Source organism: Vollenhovia emeryi, unplaced genomic scaffold (genome assembly GCF_000949405.1).
Source record: "Vollenhovia emeryi isolate VEMERY1.0 unplaced genomic scaffold, V.emery_V1.0 DF939267.1, whole genome shotgun sequence".
Classification (NCBI taxonomy): domain Eukaryota; kingdom Metazoa; phylum Arthropoda; class Insecta; order Hymenoptera; family Formicidae; genus Vollenhovia; species Vollenhovia emeryi.
This window is the reverse complement of record NW_011967099.1, coordinates 201,098-215,259: the sequence shown is the minus strand read 5'-3', so window position 1 is coordinate 215,259 and position 14,162 is coordinate 201,098. Positions and strand designations below refer to the sequence as shown.

At 35.2% G+C, this 14,162-nt stretch overlaps 4 protein-coding genes and 1 non-coding gene across 9 annotated transcripts; 4 read left to right on the top strand and 1 right to left on the bottom strand.

The window, feature by feature from the left end:
• On the top strand, positions 1-5,133 carry LOC105559498 (probable uridine-cytidine kinase). Its single transcript, XM_012007840.1, has 4 exons — positions 1-278; positions 443-588; positions 665-811; positions 4,465-5,133. The coding sequence occupies exons 1-4, from the start codon at positions 43-45 to the stop codon at positions 4,581-4,583; spliced, it is 648 nt and encodes a 215-aa protein (XP_011863230.1). The 5' UTR covers positions 1-42; the 3' UTR covers positions 4,584-5,133.
• Positions 5,134-5,148: 15 nt separating this feature from the next.
• Positions 5,149-6,413, bottom strand: LOC105559499 (ubiquitin-like protein 5). 3 transcript variants are annotated; one of them, XM_012007843.1, is made up of 3 exons: positions 6,332-6,413; positions 5,993-6,177; positions 5,149-5,329 (listed from the first exon to the last, which is right to left on the bottom strand). In XM_012007843.1, exons 2-3 carry the CDS (start codon positions 6,168-6,170, stop codon positions 5,286-5,288), a joined length of 222 nt encoding a protein of 73 aa, XP_011863233.1. In that variant the 5' UTR covers positions 6,171-6,177; positions 6,332-6,413; the 3' UTR covers positions 5,149-5,285. The 3 variants fall into 3 exon arrangements, with proteins under 3 accessions (XP_011863233.1, XP_011863231.1, XP_011863232.1); XM_012007841.1 differs by having other exon boundaries at positions 6,282-6,365; XM_012007842.1 differs by lacking the exon at positions 6,332-6,413 and adding an exon at positions 6,244-6,326.
• A 380-nt stretch (positions 6,414-6,793) lies between these two features.
• On the top strand, positions 6,794-7,881 carry LOC105559497. Its single transcript, XM_012007839.1, has 2 exons — positions 6,794-7,034; positions 7,207-7,881. Exons 1-2 carry the CDS (start codon positions 6,814-6,816, stop codon positions 7,811-7,813), a joined length of 828 nt encoding a protein of 275 aa, XP_011863229.1. The 5' UTR covers positions 6,794-6,813; the 3' UTR covers positions 7,814-7,881.
• Positions 7,882-8,184: 303 nt separating this feature from the next.
• On the top strand, positions 8,185-8,256 carry Trnad-guc. Its single transcript has one exon. It is a non-coding gene; the product is annotated as a tRNA-Asp (tRNA).
• Positions 8,257-9,197: 941 nt separating this feature from the next.
• LOC105559496 (septin-interacting protein 1-like) lies at positions 9,198-14,156 on the top strand. 3 transcript variants are annotated; one of them, XM_012007836.1, is made up of 9 exons: positions 9,198-9,342; positions 10,209-10,410; positions 11,015-11,192; positions 11,280-11,727; positions 11,968-12,131; positions 12,375-12,478; positions 12,919-13,039; positions 13,663-13,895; positions 13,978-14,156. In XM_012007836.1, the coding sequence occupies exons 1-9, from the start codon at positions 9,234-9,236 to the stop codon at positions 14,072-14,074; spliced, it is 1,656 nt and encodes a 551-aa protein (XP_011863226.1). In that variant the 5' UTR covers positions 9,198-9,233; the 3' UTR covers positions 14,075-14,156. The 3 variants fall into 3 exon arrangements, with proteins under 3 accessions (XP_011863226.1, XP_011863227.1, XP_011863228.1); XM_012007837.1 differs by lacking the exon at positions 13,978-14,156 and having other exon boundaries at positions 13,663-13,958; XM_012007838.1 differs by lacking the exon at positions 13,978-14,156 and having other exon boundaries at positions 12,919-13,043; positions 13,663-13,742.
• The last annotated feature ends 6 nt before the right edge of the window (positions 14,157-14,162 follow it).

The following is a 14,162-nucleotide window of genomic DNA, read 5'->3' as shown; positions in this document are numbered from 1 at the left end:
TACAAGTTGCATTTGTTTCAGTCTACGGTGTGCAAACGCATAATGGAGAAGCTAGGACAAGTCGACATGGATCATCAACAGCGTCGGGTAGTCTGTATATCGCAGGACAGTTTCTACCGCAACCTAACGCCCGCTGAGAACCTGAAAGCTGAGAAGGGACAGTACAACTTTGATCATCCCGATGCCTTCGACGACGATCTAATTTTGCAGACGCTGCAGGATATACTTGCCGGCGTCAAGTGTGAAATACCAGCCTACGATTACAGATCAAACAGTTTGTACGTGTGGCTTTAATGTTAATAGGAATAAAAGAACTTAAAAAAAAATAACCGAGATACAGTAGATTAAAAGATGTTTATGAAGAGCAGACAAATTGCGAAAAATTTAGTAAAAGATTATTATTGGCACTTCCTATGTGAATGCATTTATAAACTTATTTCAGGATGAAAGATCAAGTTACCACGATATATCCTGCTGACGTAGTACTGTTCGAAGGAATACTGGTATTTTATTTTCCCAAAATTCGGGATTTGTTTCACATGAAATTGTTCGTGGACACCGATTCCGACACCAGACTCGCGAGGAGAGGTAACGCTGCATGTGTAATTTGAGTCGCTTGTCGCCCTCGTATCAAGACTTGCCGCAACGTTGCTCGTGTTTTCAGTGCCGAGAGACATAAAGGAACGTGGAAGGGATTTGGATTATGTTCTGAATCAATACATGAACTTTGTAAAGCCGGCTTTCGAAGAGTTTTGCCTGCCGACAAAAAAGTTTGCGGATGTTATAATACCGAGGGGAGCAGATAACACAGGTAATACATTATCACCTACCTACAATCTATGATATCTGTAACAAATATTTTTATTGCAGCTGTTGCTATGTATAATATCATTACTTGACAATGTCGCTTAATGTTCACTAATGGGTTTATTGTTTGTGGATTTATAGTGTGTTTATCAGAAGTTTCATAAAAGATTTTCATCTTTTTTTTCTTTCTCGGTTTATAATATCACTTTTATTGCAGTTTTATTTCGCCTATAAAGTTCTCATGTCTAATTGTAATATTAACCAAAATTTTTTTCAAGTTTTCTTTCCGGCAAATTAGCTCATAGTGATAAAAATATGTAGTTTTATTACTATAATTATTATCACTGATTACACTATTCAGAATATAAACAAAGCATTCCAGAACTGTTCTCTCTCTCTTCTCAAGTGTAAGTGTTAAAGAATAAAAGAATGGACAGTAGTGAAAATGAAAAGAAATTGTGGCTATTTTACAAAAGTTATTAATAGTTTGAAAGAGTTGAAAGTGAAAGATTTTTCATGTTTAAAACTTTAATAATCCAAACAGTAATCAAAGATCATTCTGTGTGAATGACGATTATACATATATTTTGATTTGAAGGTTTATAAAAATGTTTAATATTGTAAATCGAAGTATATTTTAAATATATACACATAAGTATACTCTTGCCTGCTAGATAAAATTATAACATTTTTGTGAATATTTTCATTATGAATTAAAAAATTTAATTAACCCGTTCTAAAAAGAGGTTTTCAATGAAAAATAATTATAGTAATTAAACCATATATTTGACAATACTTACCATACTTTATTTTAAAGAAAACTTGAAATTTTTAATCAGATTTAACAATAAAAAGCCAAGATTGTTTAATAATACATGTTCCTCTAATATAGAGATGCTTTGATTCGATACTGTATTTATTTCTATATGGGAGACTATTAATTGTACAGCTGGTATCGCTGAAATATCCAATTACTACAAAACTTGGGTGCACGGGTCAATGAATTATCTCTACATCTAATTTAATAGTAATTGATATATGCATCCGAGAGTCTCTCCTTGTATTTTGATATATGGAATAATTTACAAGTCAGTTCTTTATCTTCTCCTTGTTTATGTATTTAAATTTGCATCCATTCAACTTGTTATATATCATGGGTGCTGCCTGGTATGCCGTGGTTGTGGATGTCAGAGCTACACCTACTTAAGCGAAAGTTTAAGAGAGACAAAAAGTATCTCATGATACGGAAACCTATATGGTCACGAAACCTACATGGTCTGGTTGTTGTATGTTTGCAGTGGCAATAGACCTAATAGTGCACCACATCTGGGATATTATGCGTTTGAAAAACGCCGAAAACTCAGCCGGGCAGCATCCATTCCTCTACCAGCGTAGACGTACTTCGGCGTCATCCGACACGCTCAGCAGATGACTTAAGCATGATAAGCTCACTCTGTCAAGCACTGCATTTTTTCTACATCACGCTCTGTATGACTGAATTCTATACGACATTTTCCAATTCTTTTTCTAATAATTACGGAAGAGTAATGTCCGTTTTTCAATGCAGGATTACTCACATTTCTGTCACTGATATCAATTGGCAATGACTTGAATAATACAAATAGATCGAGACATTATAACATAAATGTGAATCAGATAAAGTAAAAATATAGACAAATGTGAATATGATACTTTTGCTATGCTATTTATCAAATTAGATTGCGCTTCTGTCGTGATCACTTACTACAAGTATTACATTTTGATACGAAGACTTGATATTTATATTTACTAATGTCTAGAATTTTTATTTCTGCTGTGATACTTTCTCACAAAAACTAGATTATGGTCAATTAAATGCCCTTTTTTTAAAAAATTTTTATTTAAATTTTATTATATGATGGAAACGGACATTGTTTATTCACCAATTATTACAGTCTTTGAGAGATTACATTTACATGGCGGAGAGAATGGTGCTTTTTATACATATTTTACCCTGAATGAATACATTAACGTGAATTAAATCGCAAATCATTGAAAAATGCATGAAATTGTATAAATTTACTTAAAAAAAGGTGAATTAAAAGGGGTTGACAGCAAAACAGTCGACACAAGTGAATTCTTAATTTTTCGAATCTGGATTTTACTTATTTACTAATTATTTTTTATTTTCTTATTATCTTAGCATTATATTCTGTTTGATTAGTTTCGTATTATCCTAGTATTACATCCTGTTTGATATCTCTCGTGTCTTTACCAGAACGACTATGTTGAAAGAAAGATATATAATGTTTCTACATTTCTACATTTATATAAAAATTGCAGTAATGTAATTTTTCTAGATTTTTATATAAAAATTGTAGTAATGTATTTAAATTGTATCGAATCATTTAGCGTATTTACACTGAAAAGATGAACGTTGTTTTAAAAGCTGTTTAATATTTTGACTAATATTTCTTTATTAAGATTATCTATCTCTCAATTGATACACGTATATAAAGCGAAATAAAGTAAGAATAAGAAGAATTTCCCGATTTTGAAAAATTAGGAATTCAACCTCATAAAATAAACTCCTATTAATTGGTTTTAACTTGGCGCTCCATTCTTGCATAGTATATAACGTAATATCATATCACACAACTATCTATGATCACTCAATTTTCTGGATAAATATCTCAAGTATTATGTAAAAAAAAACTTAGGAATAATACGTATGTGTGCGATATTGTATCTGTGATATGTGTGCTCGCGTGTACATTTGTATGTTGTGTATAAATGTATTTTAAATACCGCATACATTTTATTCTTCTCTAGAAGACATACGATTTCCGATAACTTATATGTTTTGCATTTGCATTTTGCATAATACCTTAGAACATAATTACACGCAAGTATTCACTAGCATAATTATCTACGATGAGAATTATCTAGTTTAGATTTACCTCGAAATATTTGTCTATTGCACTCCGTAATATTAATTCTCGTATTATTCAATACGTACAAGCATACAAGTTACGCCCAAACTGTTAGTTCCTTTCTGTACAGCAAAAATCTCAAAGCTAGCTTTCTTTAATATCTAATGTATGTATTGTTTACTATAATGTAGCTATCAATAGAATCGTAATTCGTATCGTCTTCTTATGTATAAATCAATACTGTCAAAGCGAATCTGTATAAAAACCCTTTGGTTAATTCCTTAAAATTCGTTAAAATCGTTTTATTATATATAACTTTTTATTATATGTAGCTTAAGTTGTAGTAAGTTTTATTGAAGTCAATTTTTGAGACTATTAATTCTTCCTAATCTGCACCAATGAGTATTTGTAGTCGAAAAAAGTGAGTGAGAAAGAAAGAGGGCGCCAGTTTCTGGGGCACTCTATTGCATATTGTTAATGAAAAGAGAATAAATAGATGTCTTGTATTTGCAAAATGGTATATGAACACAAGTGTCTTATGCATAATAAAACCATACATAATTCTGATGCGATCGCAATAGTTATTTGAGTTAAACAACAATGAATTCCAAACATCTACAAATTTGATACTTGTTCCAAGATGTATAAATAATATATATCGCAAAATAAAGCAATTCATCTTATCCCCGACGTACTTGTGCATCGTATTCGCGACAGCGTACTGATGTTTCGTGATCTGTTGCAGTGGCGATAGATCTGATAGTGCAGCACATAAGAGACTTCTTAAGCAACCGAGGTAGGCAAATGGCGGAACCTGAAAGTCCAATAAGCAGGATAGAAGGATTATTCAAGAGACCGCATTAATTCTTGAGACCTTAACATGTTTAGAGCGACTCGCCAAGTCATGCTTTATTTCCTTTCAATACTCTGGATATATCTTTTTTATATAATTTTAATTAGATGAAGAGCGTAAAGAGACATCTTTTTAGATCAATGTTTTAGAAGGCATCGTGTTGCATTTTAATGATATTTATATAACGATAGCGTTTGCATTGTGCACTAACATTTGAGTGGAAATTATTGAAGAATCACAAAATTAAAAGCTTATATTTAGGTATTTATGTAGACTATACAGGATGTAATCAAGATATATAGCAAAGCTGCGAGAGCAGTAAGATGTACACATGCCTAACAGGATCACTTTAGCATCATCTACAGTTTACAATTTAGGCGTAGCAAATACCTTCGAGTTGCATCCTGCATACGTAGGTCAGAAAGGCACTAATATCAAATGGCGTGTACTATTACATGGCACAATTGAAACTGTTACTTTGTAGAAGAAATTAAAGATTGTTAAAATATAACGATATTTACGAGGCTTGTATAATACGGAAATAGACATTATTGTCCTTGTTGACGTTCGTGATCGTTTAATTGTATATTCAACCTTTTATTCTTATACTATAATATGTACATTACACTTAAATATAAAAAAGAAAGTAAAGTTTAATAATTATGACGTTACATTTAAAAAAATGCTTACACGTAACATTATTTTATATACATTTATTGATAGTAGAGCTCCAAGTTCATACCGTCGTGTATTTCATCTGAAACAGCGCGTTAAGGAAAAGACTGTTGCATCGTCTACAATGTGCGGAGTAAGCCTGGCATAAGGAGCGAGAGAACCCTGACCTCTAGCTTTTGGTGTAAGAAAGCTAAAACACAGGTCTCGGTGGTCGAATTGGTTGAGATGCCCGCCTAGCGAGGGGGAGATCCAGGTTCAAACCCTGGCAGAGGTGATATTTTTTCGCAATTGTTGCGGTGATCCCACCGCTGCCACCAATTTTGTTGCCGCGCCGCTCTGTGCGCGGAGCGCTATTATTCTTATTACAATTACCATGCTTACATTGCTTGTTCGAGTACCCTCATTACCTCTTTATGCAATCGGGGCACAACACAATAAACTTAGAATAGAATATTTAGACACTGCCACCCTGTCACGGCTCTGAGACCTTTAAATTCTTTGAAATTTGTGTTTAACACATACGAGCCATACTAATTTATTAAAATTCAGGTATCATTTAAAAAATATGTCGCAACACCGGCCGATGGCATTCTGATTCACCGAGAGTAAGCGCGAGAGCTCAAGTAGGAGTAAGAAATTGATTTGTTTCCTTACTCCAGGCTTAGTACGCGCACTGTAGACGACACGCAGAGAGAAATGAATTCGACGAAGCATTTCGCTCGGTTTCTCACGCGACAAAGGATACAGTCCTGCAACTTTATGTGGTCCTTGAAAATGGTGTACCACTTCTTCAGGACGATCTTCTCCCAGTGCGTTCCGGTCTGGGCGGCTATCAATTTTTTCAGGTCGCCTATAGTGTCGTCCGGGTTACATTTCACTCGGACCTTCTTGCCGAGACGATCGTTGCACGTTATCTCCAACATCTTCTACCTGAAGATATAAACTCTGATAATATTGCGATTTATTTTAATTACATTATAATCAATGTTTATTTACTTTTAACCGGACAATTTCAGCAAGTCGGGCACGTTTACCTGGGACTTTTGCGCGACTCAAATGACGCGTGGTAAACAGTCGCGCTTACCGCTAACGTCCTCGCGGTCTCTCGCGAAAGAGAGACAAAGAGAGATTAGATGGCAACGACAGTCCTAATTCTCGAGGAAAATTCTGGAAGATCGGAGCAAACGAGTCGTATTCTCTCCTTTCTTTCTCTCCTCTGCCCGTTTCGAGGTTAGGAAGCACACACGCCGACGAACCATAAAAAAGACCGTTTGATCGGTACTGACGTGGACGATTTTTACCCGCGGTCGGAAAAACGGGTTTAGAGTAACTCAATATGCAGGACAGGTGTGCCGAGTCTCGCCATATTGAGTTCTGTCGCAGAGGCTGGGTATGTCGCGCGCCGCGCGAGACGGTGTCTCTCCTCGACAATGCCATGTTGTTATGTTATTGCGGGGAAGATAGGGCGCTCGCGCTTTTTAACAAGGCTACGACAGGGGCTGCCGAACGGCGGCGAGTGAGCCTCGCGGCGGGGCGTCCGCATGAGAGTGCGCGCCGCCAGGCCCGATGGCGAAACCGGAGCGGCTTCGCTTCACGATTCTGGATGACTTGATACTTTTGCGCGAGGTCTCGAGGCTGAACCCGTACGAGGAGAGCGACAGGTGGAAGGCCGTCGCCGAGCGAGTCGTGAGCGCGACGCAGAAGAACTTCAGCCTGCGCTGCGTCAAGGAGCACGTCGATCACCTGCTGAAAATATGGGCCAGGGAGGGCCGCGCGCACCTCAGGAAGTAATCGTCGCTTTAGTCTTAATTACATAAGATACACCGCAATCGACGTGTCATCTTGGGCGCGTTATTAAAACGATACTCAAGTTGGCCATCTCGTTGAAGCATGAAAATAATTTCGCGGTTTACGAAGAGCTTCGTCGAATGCTTTCATGTTATTTTCGCTGATCTCTAGGTCGGGGACCGAGGAACAGTATAACGAGAAGGAGGGACTCCTTCAGCAAATACAAGACTTGCAGAGGGAATTCAGGCGTTCTGGCAAAGGCTCTAATGCACAAAAGTCACGAATACAGAAGGACGTGACGCTGGAGAATATTTCTGACACATTAGAAGTGATAATAGAAGAACCAACGGTAGCAACACCCCTACCTTCGTCATTTATGCCTTCGACATTGCTGCCAATTGCTTTACCCTCGCCGAGTTCATCATGTTCGTCTTCGTCGTCAACTCCGCTAACCTCAGGAAGCCCACGGCGGTCGCCAACCACGTTGCCGTCGAGAACGGGTGGCCCAATAAGGAACAAGGTGCGTCACGATGCACTGAAGAAGTCGACGTTGCATTTTCTGCAAGAAAGACACAAGAAGGAAATAGAATTCCAGGAGAAGCAGTTTCATCTTGAGGAGAGGAGAATTCAACTGGAAGAAGAAAAGTTTAGAATGGAGAAAAAGGAGCGTGAAGCGAGACTTGAATTGGAGATTGAAGAAAGAAGACAAAGGATCGCGGTATCTAGACAAAAACAAGAGATTTTGGAAATATTGTTACAACTAATACATAAACCTTGATTATTTTTGTAAGCGCTAGCTTTTCTTTGTTTTATCGATTTATAAATAAATCTATTGTTAAAAGAGTGCATTCCATTTTGTAAAGTTATTTATTATACACGTTGTACATGGAAAATTAGATGGAAAGATCTTAATTCAGCTGAACATTGGTTTCCAATAGCATTACTCTATAAGCATAATTAAATATATTTGTAACAAATATATTTTTTGTTACGGAAACAACAAAAATAATATGTTGGAATTAAATGTAAAATTTTTAGATCACAAACTTAATCATATAATATTTAAAATTCTGTAGTGAATACATGCTATATTTAGTATATATATATTTATTACAACTAGACTGTAATTTTTCAAGTTTTAAACCCAAGTCCTCGATAGTATAGTGGTCAGTATCCCCGCCTGTCACGCGGGAGACCGGGGTTCGATTCCCCGTCGGGGAGATTTTTTTTGGTACTTTTCTTTTTTTCCTTATAAGTATAATATATTATTTATTACTTTGTTATTGTTAGTGCATTCAGCAAGTAATAAAAATATAAATTTTATCAGATTATTGCAAATATCTATATTGCTTTTTAACACTTTAAATGGACAAAGTATTTATTTTGAAAACATGAAGGTAATATAGAATTCACACTGCAATGTTCAACGTATAATTGTATCAATATAGAATCAAAATTCTTAGAAAATATATTTATAAATATCGGAGATAGCGTGCGAATCCTTTATTAAGGGCCAGTTTGACAAACGTCGGTTAACTGCTAACCGAAGGTTAATTGATTCTCTGTCTCTTCTTAGATAACAAGATAGAAAAAGATAGGAAGTTGACTGAACTCTGGTTAACAGTTAACCGACGTTTGTGAAACTGGCCCTAAGAGGTACAGAGGAAAACATAAAAATAAAGAATGTTTACTTTTTGTTTATTATTTTTACACCACACATTATTTTATAATTATAGACTTTCAATAATACGCACGAAAAAAAATAATTTTGCTATTGCAGCGAAACTGTTGCTGCTACTTGAATACTGCATATTTGATATATTATATATTAACGTGATGACGATACGAAAATTTCTTCATTATACATTATTAAAATTATTCACCATTACAGCAGAACGTTTAATATAATAGAACAGAAATTATTTTATTTCTTTAGCTAAATATTTCGCACAATAATTTTTCAATAAAATTAGTGTTCTTAACACATAGTTGTCCGTAGAAGAGAAAATAACTTTATCATAAAATAACAGACAAAATTTACTTAAGTTTACATAAGATATATTGTACGTGTTAGCAAATTATTTTTCTCCGCGTGATGTCTGTAAGTGGAACAGGTTTTCGACTTGCCTGCAACATTCCTGAGATCTAAGCAGCTGCCCTCTTGTGCCGTTCAATGAACTAAAGTTGCATACGGCAAGATGTCTGAGGACGAAGTGGAGAGCTTCGAGATCACTGATTATGATTTGGACAATGAATTCAACACGGCCCGTCCTCGACGCAAGCTCTCGAAGAAACAACAAATGCTAGGTATGACATACGCCACGATCAATGGCATTTAAATACACGTTGTACACGACGTAAACTATGGATTTTCAGTACTGGTGGTGAGTATCGGAACGCAGCCTACGGCGGAAACAAAAGTGGGAACAAAAAGCTGGGAATAATTTGAGATACTTACATTATTTACTTAACATGTGATTTGTAATAGTTTTCTAATTGTACCTAGTAAGTAAACCACCTGCAGCATGACAATAGATTTGATATTATTTGCAGCAGATTTGCTGAAATATTTCAAGTTTCTCAAGGTACGTTCTATTTCACTCATGATGCACATAATGCATCATTTATCTTTATTTAACATCGGGTGAATAACAAGGATAAATGATGCGATATGTGCATTATGTGTGGAAATGGAACTTACTCTGATATATATTAATATAATCATCGTCTGTATCTGTATCGTGTTTTGTCGGTTGAGCCTGTCAATATAATCGGACAAGTAGATTGTTGACAGAAATTAAGCAGAATCTGTCTTTGTAATATTTAAATGGAATACATTATTTCAATTAAAACGACTATAAATGGCTGAGTCTGTTCGGTTTCTGTCATTATATTTTGTTAGTAGATAATGTATTTATAGGCCTGTTCTTTATTACTGCACTACTGAACTAGTGCAATAAGTTAAAATGAAACAAATAGATTACCTCTCATTCCAACTCATTGCACCAGTGTGCACTAGTTCAGGAGTGCAGCAATGAAAAACAGACCCTATATATTCTTGGTGCATTCTCTTGACAAATTTTGCAGATGTTCTCAAACTTTGTTCTTAAACAGATATAGTTATTTGGGATTATTTATTATTTTACATGTAACTTCTTTCTATTAACAAACAGGAATATGGGCAGACGACAGCGATAAAGATGAACTCTCTGCCAGACCATCTTTCAAGACCTTCAATAAGGGTCCTAAGAATTATACGGCACCAGTTAATTTTGTCGCTGGTGGTATCCAACAGGCAGGAAAACCGAAGGAGAAGGAAGATGAGGATGATGAAGAATACAAGGAAGAAAGGGAGGCAAAGCACAGTAGTTCGAGGTAAAGTTGAAACAAAAATATTTTTTTATGTAAATCAATCTTTTCTGTATTTATTAAAGTAAACTTTCAACACTTTGAGTTCCAAGCTCATTTTGAAGGTGAATTCAAAAGTAATGTTCGATAAAATTTGGTTTTCATTCAATATACAGGGTAGGCCAGTTTAATGTATCCACTGAAATATCTCAAAATCTATAAGTTTAAGACAAAAATGTTTCGGGTAAAAGTTAAATGGTTTCGAGGGGGCCAGGTGGTACTGTTGATTTGACTTGAATTATTTCTACTCGAGTGACTAAAATTACTCATAGGGTGCTTTCCAGCAACGTACACAGGTGACACTGTGTAACACAGTGAATTGTTTTACCTTTGTTTATCATTATTAAACAAGGATGAAATGATTATCTATATAACACTGTACCAATCTATGTCTCTTGCTGGAACAGATACTTCCTATCCATAAGCTTAATCTGCAATGTGCTCTTTGCGCGTCTTGAAACATTCAATTTTGTAGTCAATAGAGGAAAGTCCCTTATTATGAGATAGAATTTTAATATGGAACAGCGGGATTTTTTGTTAAATGTATATACATTTGATGTCTTTTATTTAGTTCAGAAGATGAGAGGCCAAATAGTTCCAAATCACGTACGTCCTTTTCCTTGAACTTGGATAGTGACATTGTGGGTCTGCGTAAAAAGCGGAATCAAGTGAATCCAATGCTGATGAAAAGTGGAATGGGTAGTTGGGAAGTGCACACAAAGGGCATTGGCGCTAAATTATTGCTGCAGGTATTTCATGAACAATAATCGTAATATACTTATAAATCGTAGCAAGATGAAAATGGAACATTAGTAAAAGAGGTATTCTTGTTTCAGATGGAATTTGAACCTGGAAAAGGTTTAGGTAAACAATTGCAAGGAATAAGCGCGCCAGTGGAGGCACATCTCAGAAAAGGAAGAGGCGCCATTGGCGCATATGGTCCGGAGAAGAAGATTCCTGAAAAAAAGAAGGATGATGGGGAAGTATCTCAATGGCGAAAGAGTGACAGCAACAAGAAAAAAGTCAGATACTGTTATAGAAGTGTGGATCAAGTTTTGGAAAATGGAAAACTGAAGCCTAATAGAAAACTTCCAGTATCTAGCGATATGAGCAGAGTTAAAGTTATCGATATGACGGGGCCGGAACAAAGAATTCTTAGCGGATATCATGCGATATCATCTGATAAGAAATCAAAAATAAACTTTGCACTGCATGAATTGCAGCACAATTTAGATGTACTTGTGGACATGTGCGAGCAAAACATTATCCAAAATGATCAACGAATGAAGTATTTAAATGATAGGGTAATTGCCCTGGAAGCAGAAAAAAGAATTTATCTTAGGTACTGGATCAGTACAGTCAACTTTGTAGCGCCAAAGATAAAAGATTATAAAGTCATAATGAAAAGATATAACTAATTAAGATCTTAAGGACACGTTTTAATATTGAGACAATGTATACGTGAGTTTTAATAAAGCTTAAGTAAGCCGTTATCTATTATTATTATCTCATTGTTATTTATAGAGGAAATATTGCACGGTGGAGAGGCACTCTGGATGTCGCCGGATGGTCACATGATGCTTTATTCATCGTTCAATGATTCTCTCGTAGAAGGGATGCACATTTCATGGTTTGGAGAGGGAAACAAAGCGATATATCCTGATATACGATCCCTACGATATCCCAAGGTACGCGATATATTCGAAAAATTATTGCAATAATTTTTGCTGTATGAAGCTAGGCTTTTTTTAACAATAATAGAGAGTTAAATTATGGGACGATTATGATATAAACCTGATAATTTTTTATCGGGAATCAATAAGAAAGAAAACTGCCAATACAGTTAGACTTTTTATATTTTTTTATCTTCTAAACAAGACGAACAGAAAGGAATACTATATAGTCTAGAAACTTTGTGTTTTATTTACTAGCCAGAAACGCCAAATCCTTCTGTACGGCTGTACGTTGCCGATTTAGTTGACCCGAAAAACATTCGTACAAAGATAGTGAAACCACCACCAATCATCGAACATACGTAAGTTCATTAGTATGTTTTTATACTACCATATAAAAAATGGCATGCAGTTTTATTATTTCATTTTTCACAAACTTTCGTGCTGCAATCTTATTATTACAAATTGTAATATAGATTGCTATTTTACTCCGCAATACGAGTATTTATGTATAATTAGGCAAGAGGTGTTAAACGCGAGTATTAAAAATTTTTATTACAACAAATCTAAAATCTTTATTATGTCGAGAACAATGGAAGAAAAGCACTGATACAAATGAAGAACTGCGTTTCAAAAATTTTCTTCACATTGTATTAAGTTACTGGAATGCTCGTAATATTATTGATTTAATAATGTATGTTTGCTATTTAAAAAATTTCTAATATCAATCAGTATATGCACATCGCCTGTCATTTATCTGTTGACATTGTTTTTTAAAATGCACTTCTATTTTCCCTATCAGGGACCGTTATTTCTCGACTGCTTCGTGGACATCTTTGACCGAAGTCTGCATAACATGGCTGACGCGTGCCCAAAATTTTTCAGTAATTACCATCTGCAAAAGTCCAATGTGGCATTGTCAGGTTTGTAAGTGTTATTTTCTCGCGGACAAGATATACAATAAAAAATATTTAGGTAAATGTTTGGAAGTGGTGCTCCAGCAGGGAAATTGCGGTTTTCTTTATACCAATTCATAAAACAAAAACATATGTTCGTAAGATTTTAAGGGAGAGTTTGAGGTTTTCGCGTAGGAAAATCTATGGGTTTGTTTTCTGTTCCTGCACTGGTGAACTAGTGCAGTAAGCTAGAATGAGAAAAAATATGCTTGTCTTACTCCAATTTATTGCACTAGTTCACTAGTGTAGGAACAGAAAACAAGCCTTAAGTTTCTTTCTACAAAAATCTCAAGCTCCTCCTTGAAATTTATGTACATATGTACATATATTTTTATAGCTTGTTTTATTAATTGCTACAAAACAACTGCAATTTCCCTGCTAGATGACTTCCAAACGTTTACCAATAATAGTATTCATATTAATAATTTTTATATTTACTACGAGTCTATATTTTAACCATTCTTATTTTCTAAATACATTTTTCTCAGTATTTTCTAAATTAAAAATTGAATGTGATAATCTTTTACCTTAATATGAAAAATAAGTATGTTTAGTTAACACTTGTTAAAATTATTAATTTATTATTTTAGGAAATTCAAAGAATATCGGGCGAGGTTGCGTGGGTTGATACACCACCAGAACCCCCTCTGTTTTCAGTAAATGGCAGCAGTTACATTGCAATAAGTCCCGTGAAAGATGGACCGACGGGATATTACAAACATATAATTTGGACTAATGTACTCCGAAAACAAACAGTGCCTTTGACGCATGGGAAATTTGAAGTTGTTAGGATTTTAGTATGGGACCAAACAAATAATACTATGTGAGCAAGTAAACACATTAAATAAATGCTTACGATTTAATATTGTGAGATGATATTGTAAAATAATTTGCGTTTCAACCAGATATTTCATCGGTATTCCATTTATGAGACCGAGTCAAAGACATCTCTATCGTGTAAGCGCTACTCCTCGTATGAGGAAGCCATGTGCAAATTTCTAATTTGCACACTCTTTCTATCAGTGTGGAATATTCCAAACATTCTTTTATTTTCCTTTTCGTGCAAAATGGCAGCTGTATTGGACGAAGT

Coding starts and splice junctions, on each gene's coding strand:
- LOC105559498 (XM_012007840.1), top strand. CDS start 43: ATGGAGAAGCTAGGACAAGTCGACATGGATCATCAACAGCGTCGGGTA. Junction 589..664: donor CACCAGACTCGCGAGGAGAG/GTAACGCTGCAT, acceptor TCGTGTTTTCAG/TGCCGAGAGACATAAAGGAA. Junction 812..4,464: donor GAGGGGAGCAGATAACACAG/GTAATACATTAT, acceptor GATCTGTTGCAG/TGGCGATAGATCTGATAGTG.
- LOC105559496 (XM_012007836.1), top strand. CDS start 9,234: ATGTCTGAGGACGAAGTGGAGAGCTTCGAGATCACTGATTATGATTTG. Junction 11,193..11,279: donor GCGCTAAATTATTGCTGCAG/GTATTTCATGAA, acceptor TTCTTGTTTCAG/ATGGAATTTGAACCTGGAAA. Junction 12,132..12,374: donor GATCCCTACGATATCCCAAG/GTACGCGATATA, acceptor TTTATTTACTAG/CCAGAAACGCCAAATCCTTC.
- LOC105559499 (XM_012007843.1), bottom strand. CDS start 6,170: ATGTTGGAGATAACGTGCAACGATCGTCTCGGCAAGAAGGTCCGAGTG. Junction 5,330..5,992: donor CCACATAAAGTTGCAGGACT/GTATCCTTTGTC, acceptor GCGCTGTTTCAG/ATGAAATACACGACGGTATG.
- LOC105559497 (XM_012007839.1), top strand. CDS start 6,814: ATGGCGAAACCGGAGCGGCTTCGCTTCACGATTCTGGATGACTTGATA. Junction 7,035..7,206: donor GGCCGCGCGCACCTCAGGAA/GTAATCGTCGCT, acceptor GCTGATCTCTAG/GTCGGGGACCGAGGAACAGT.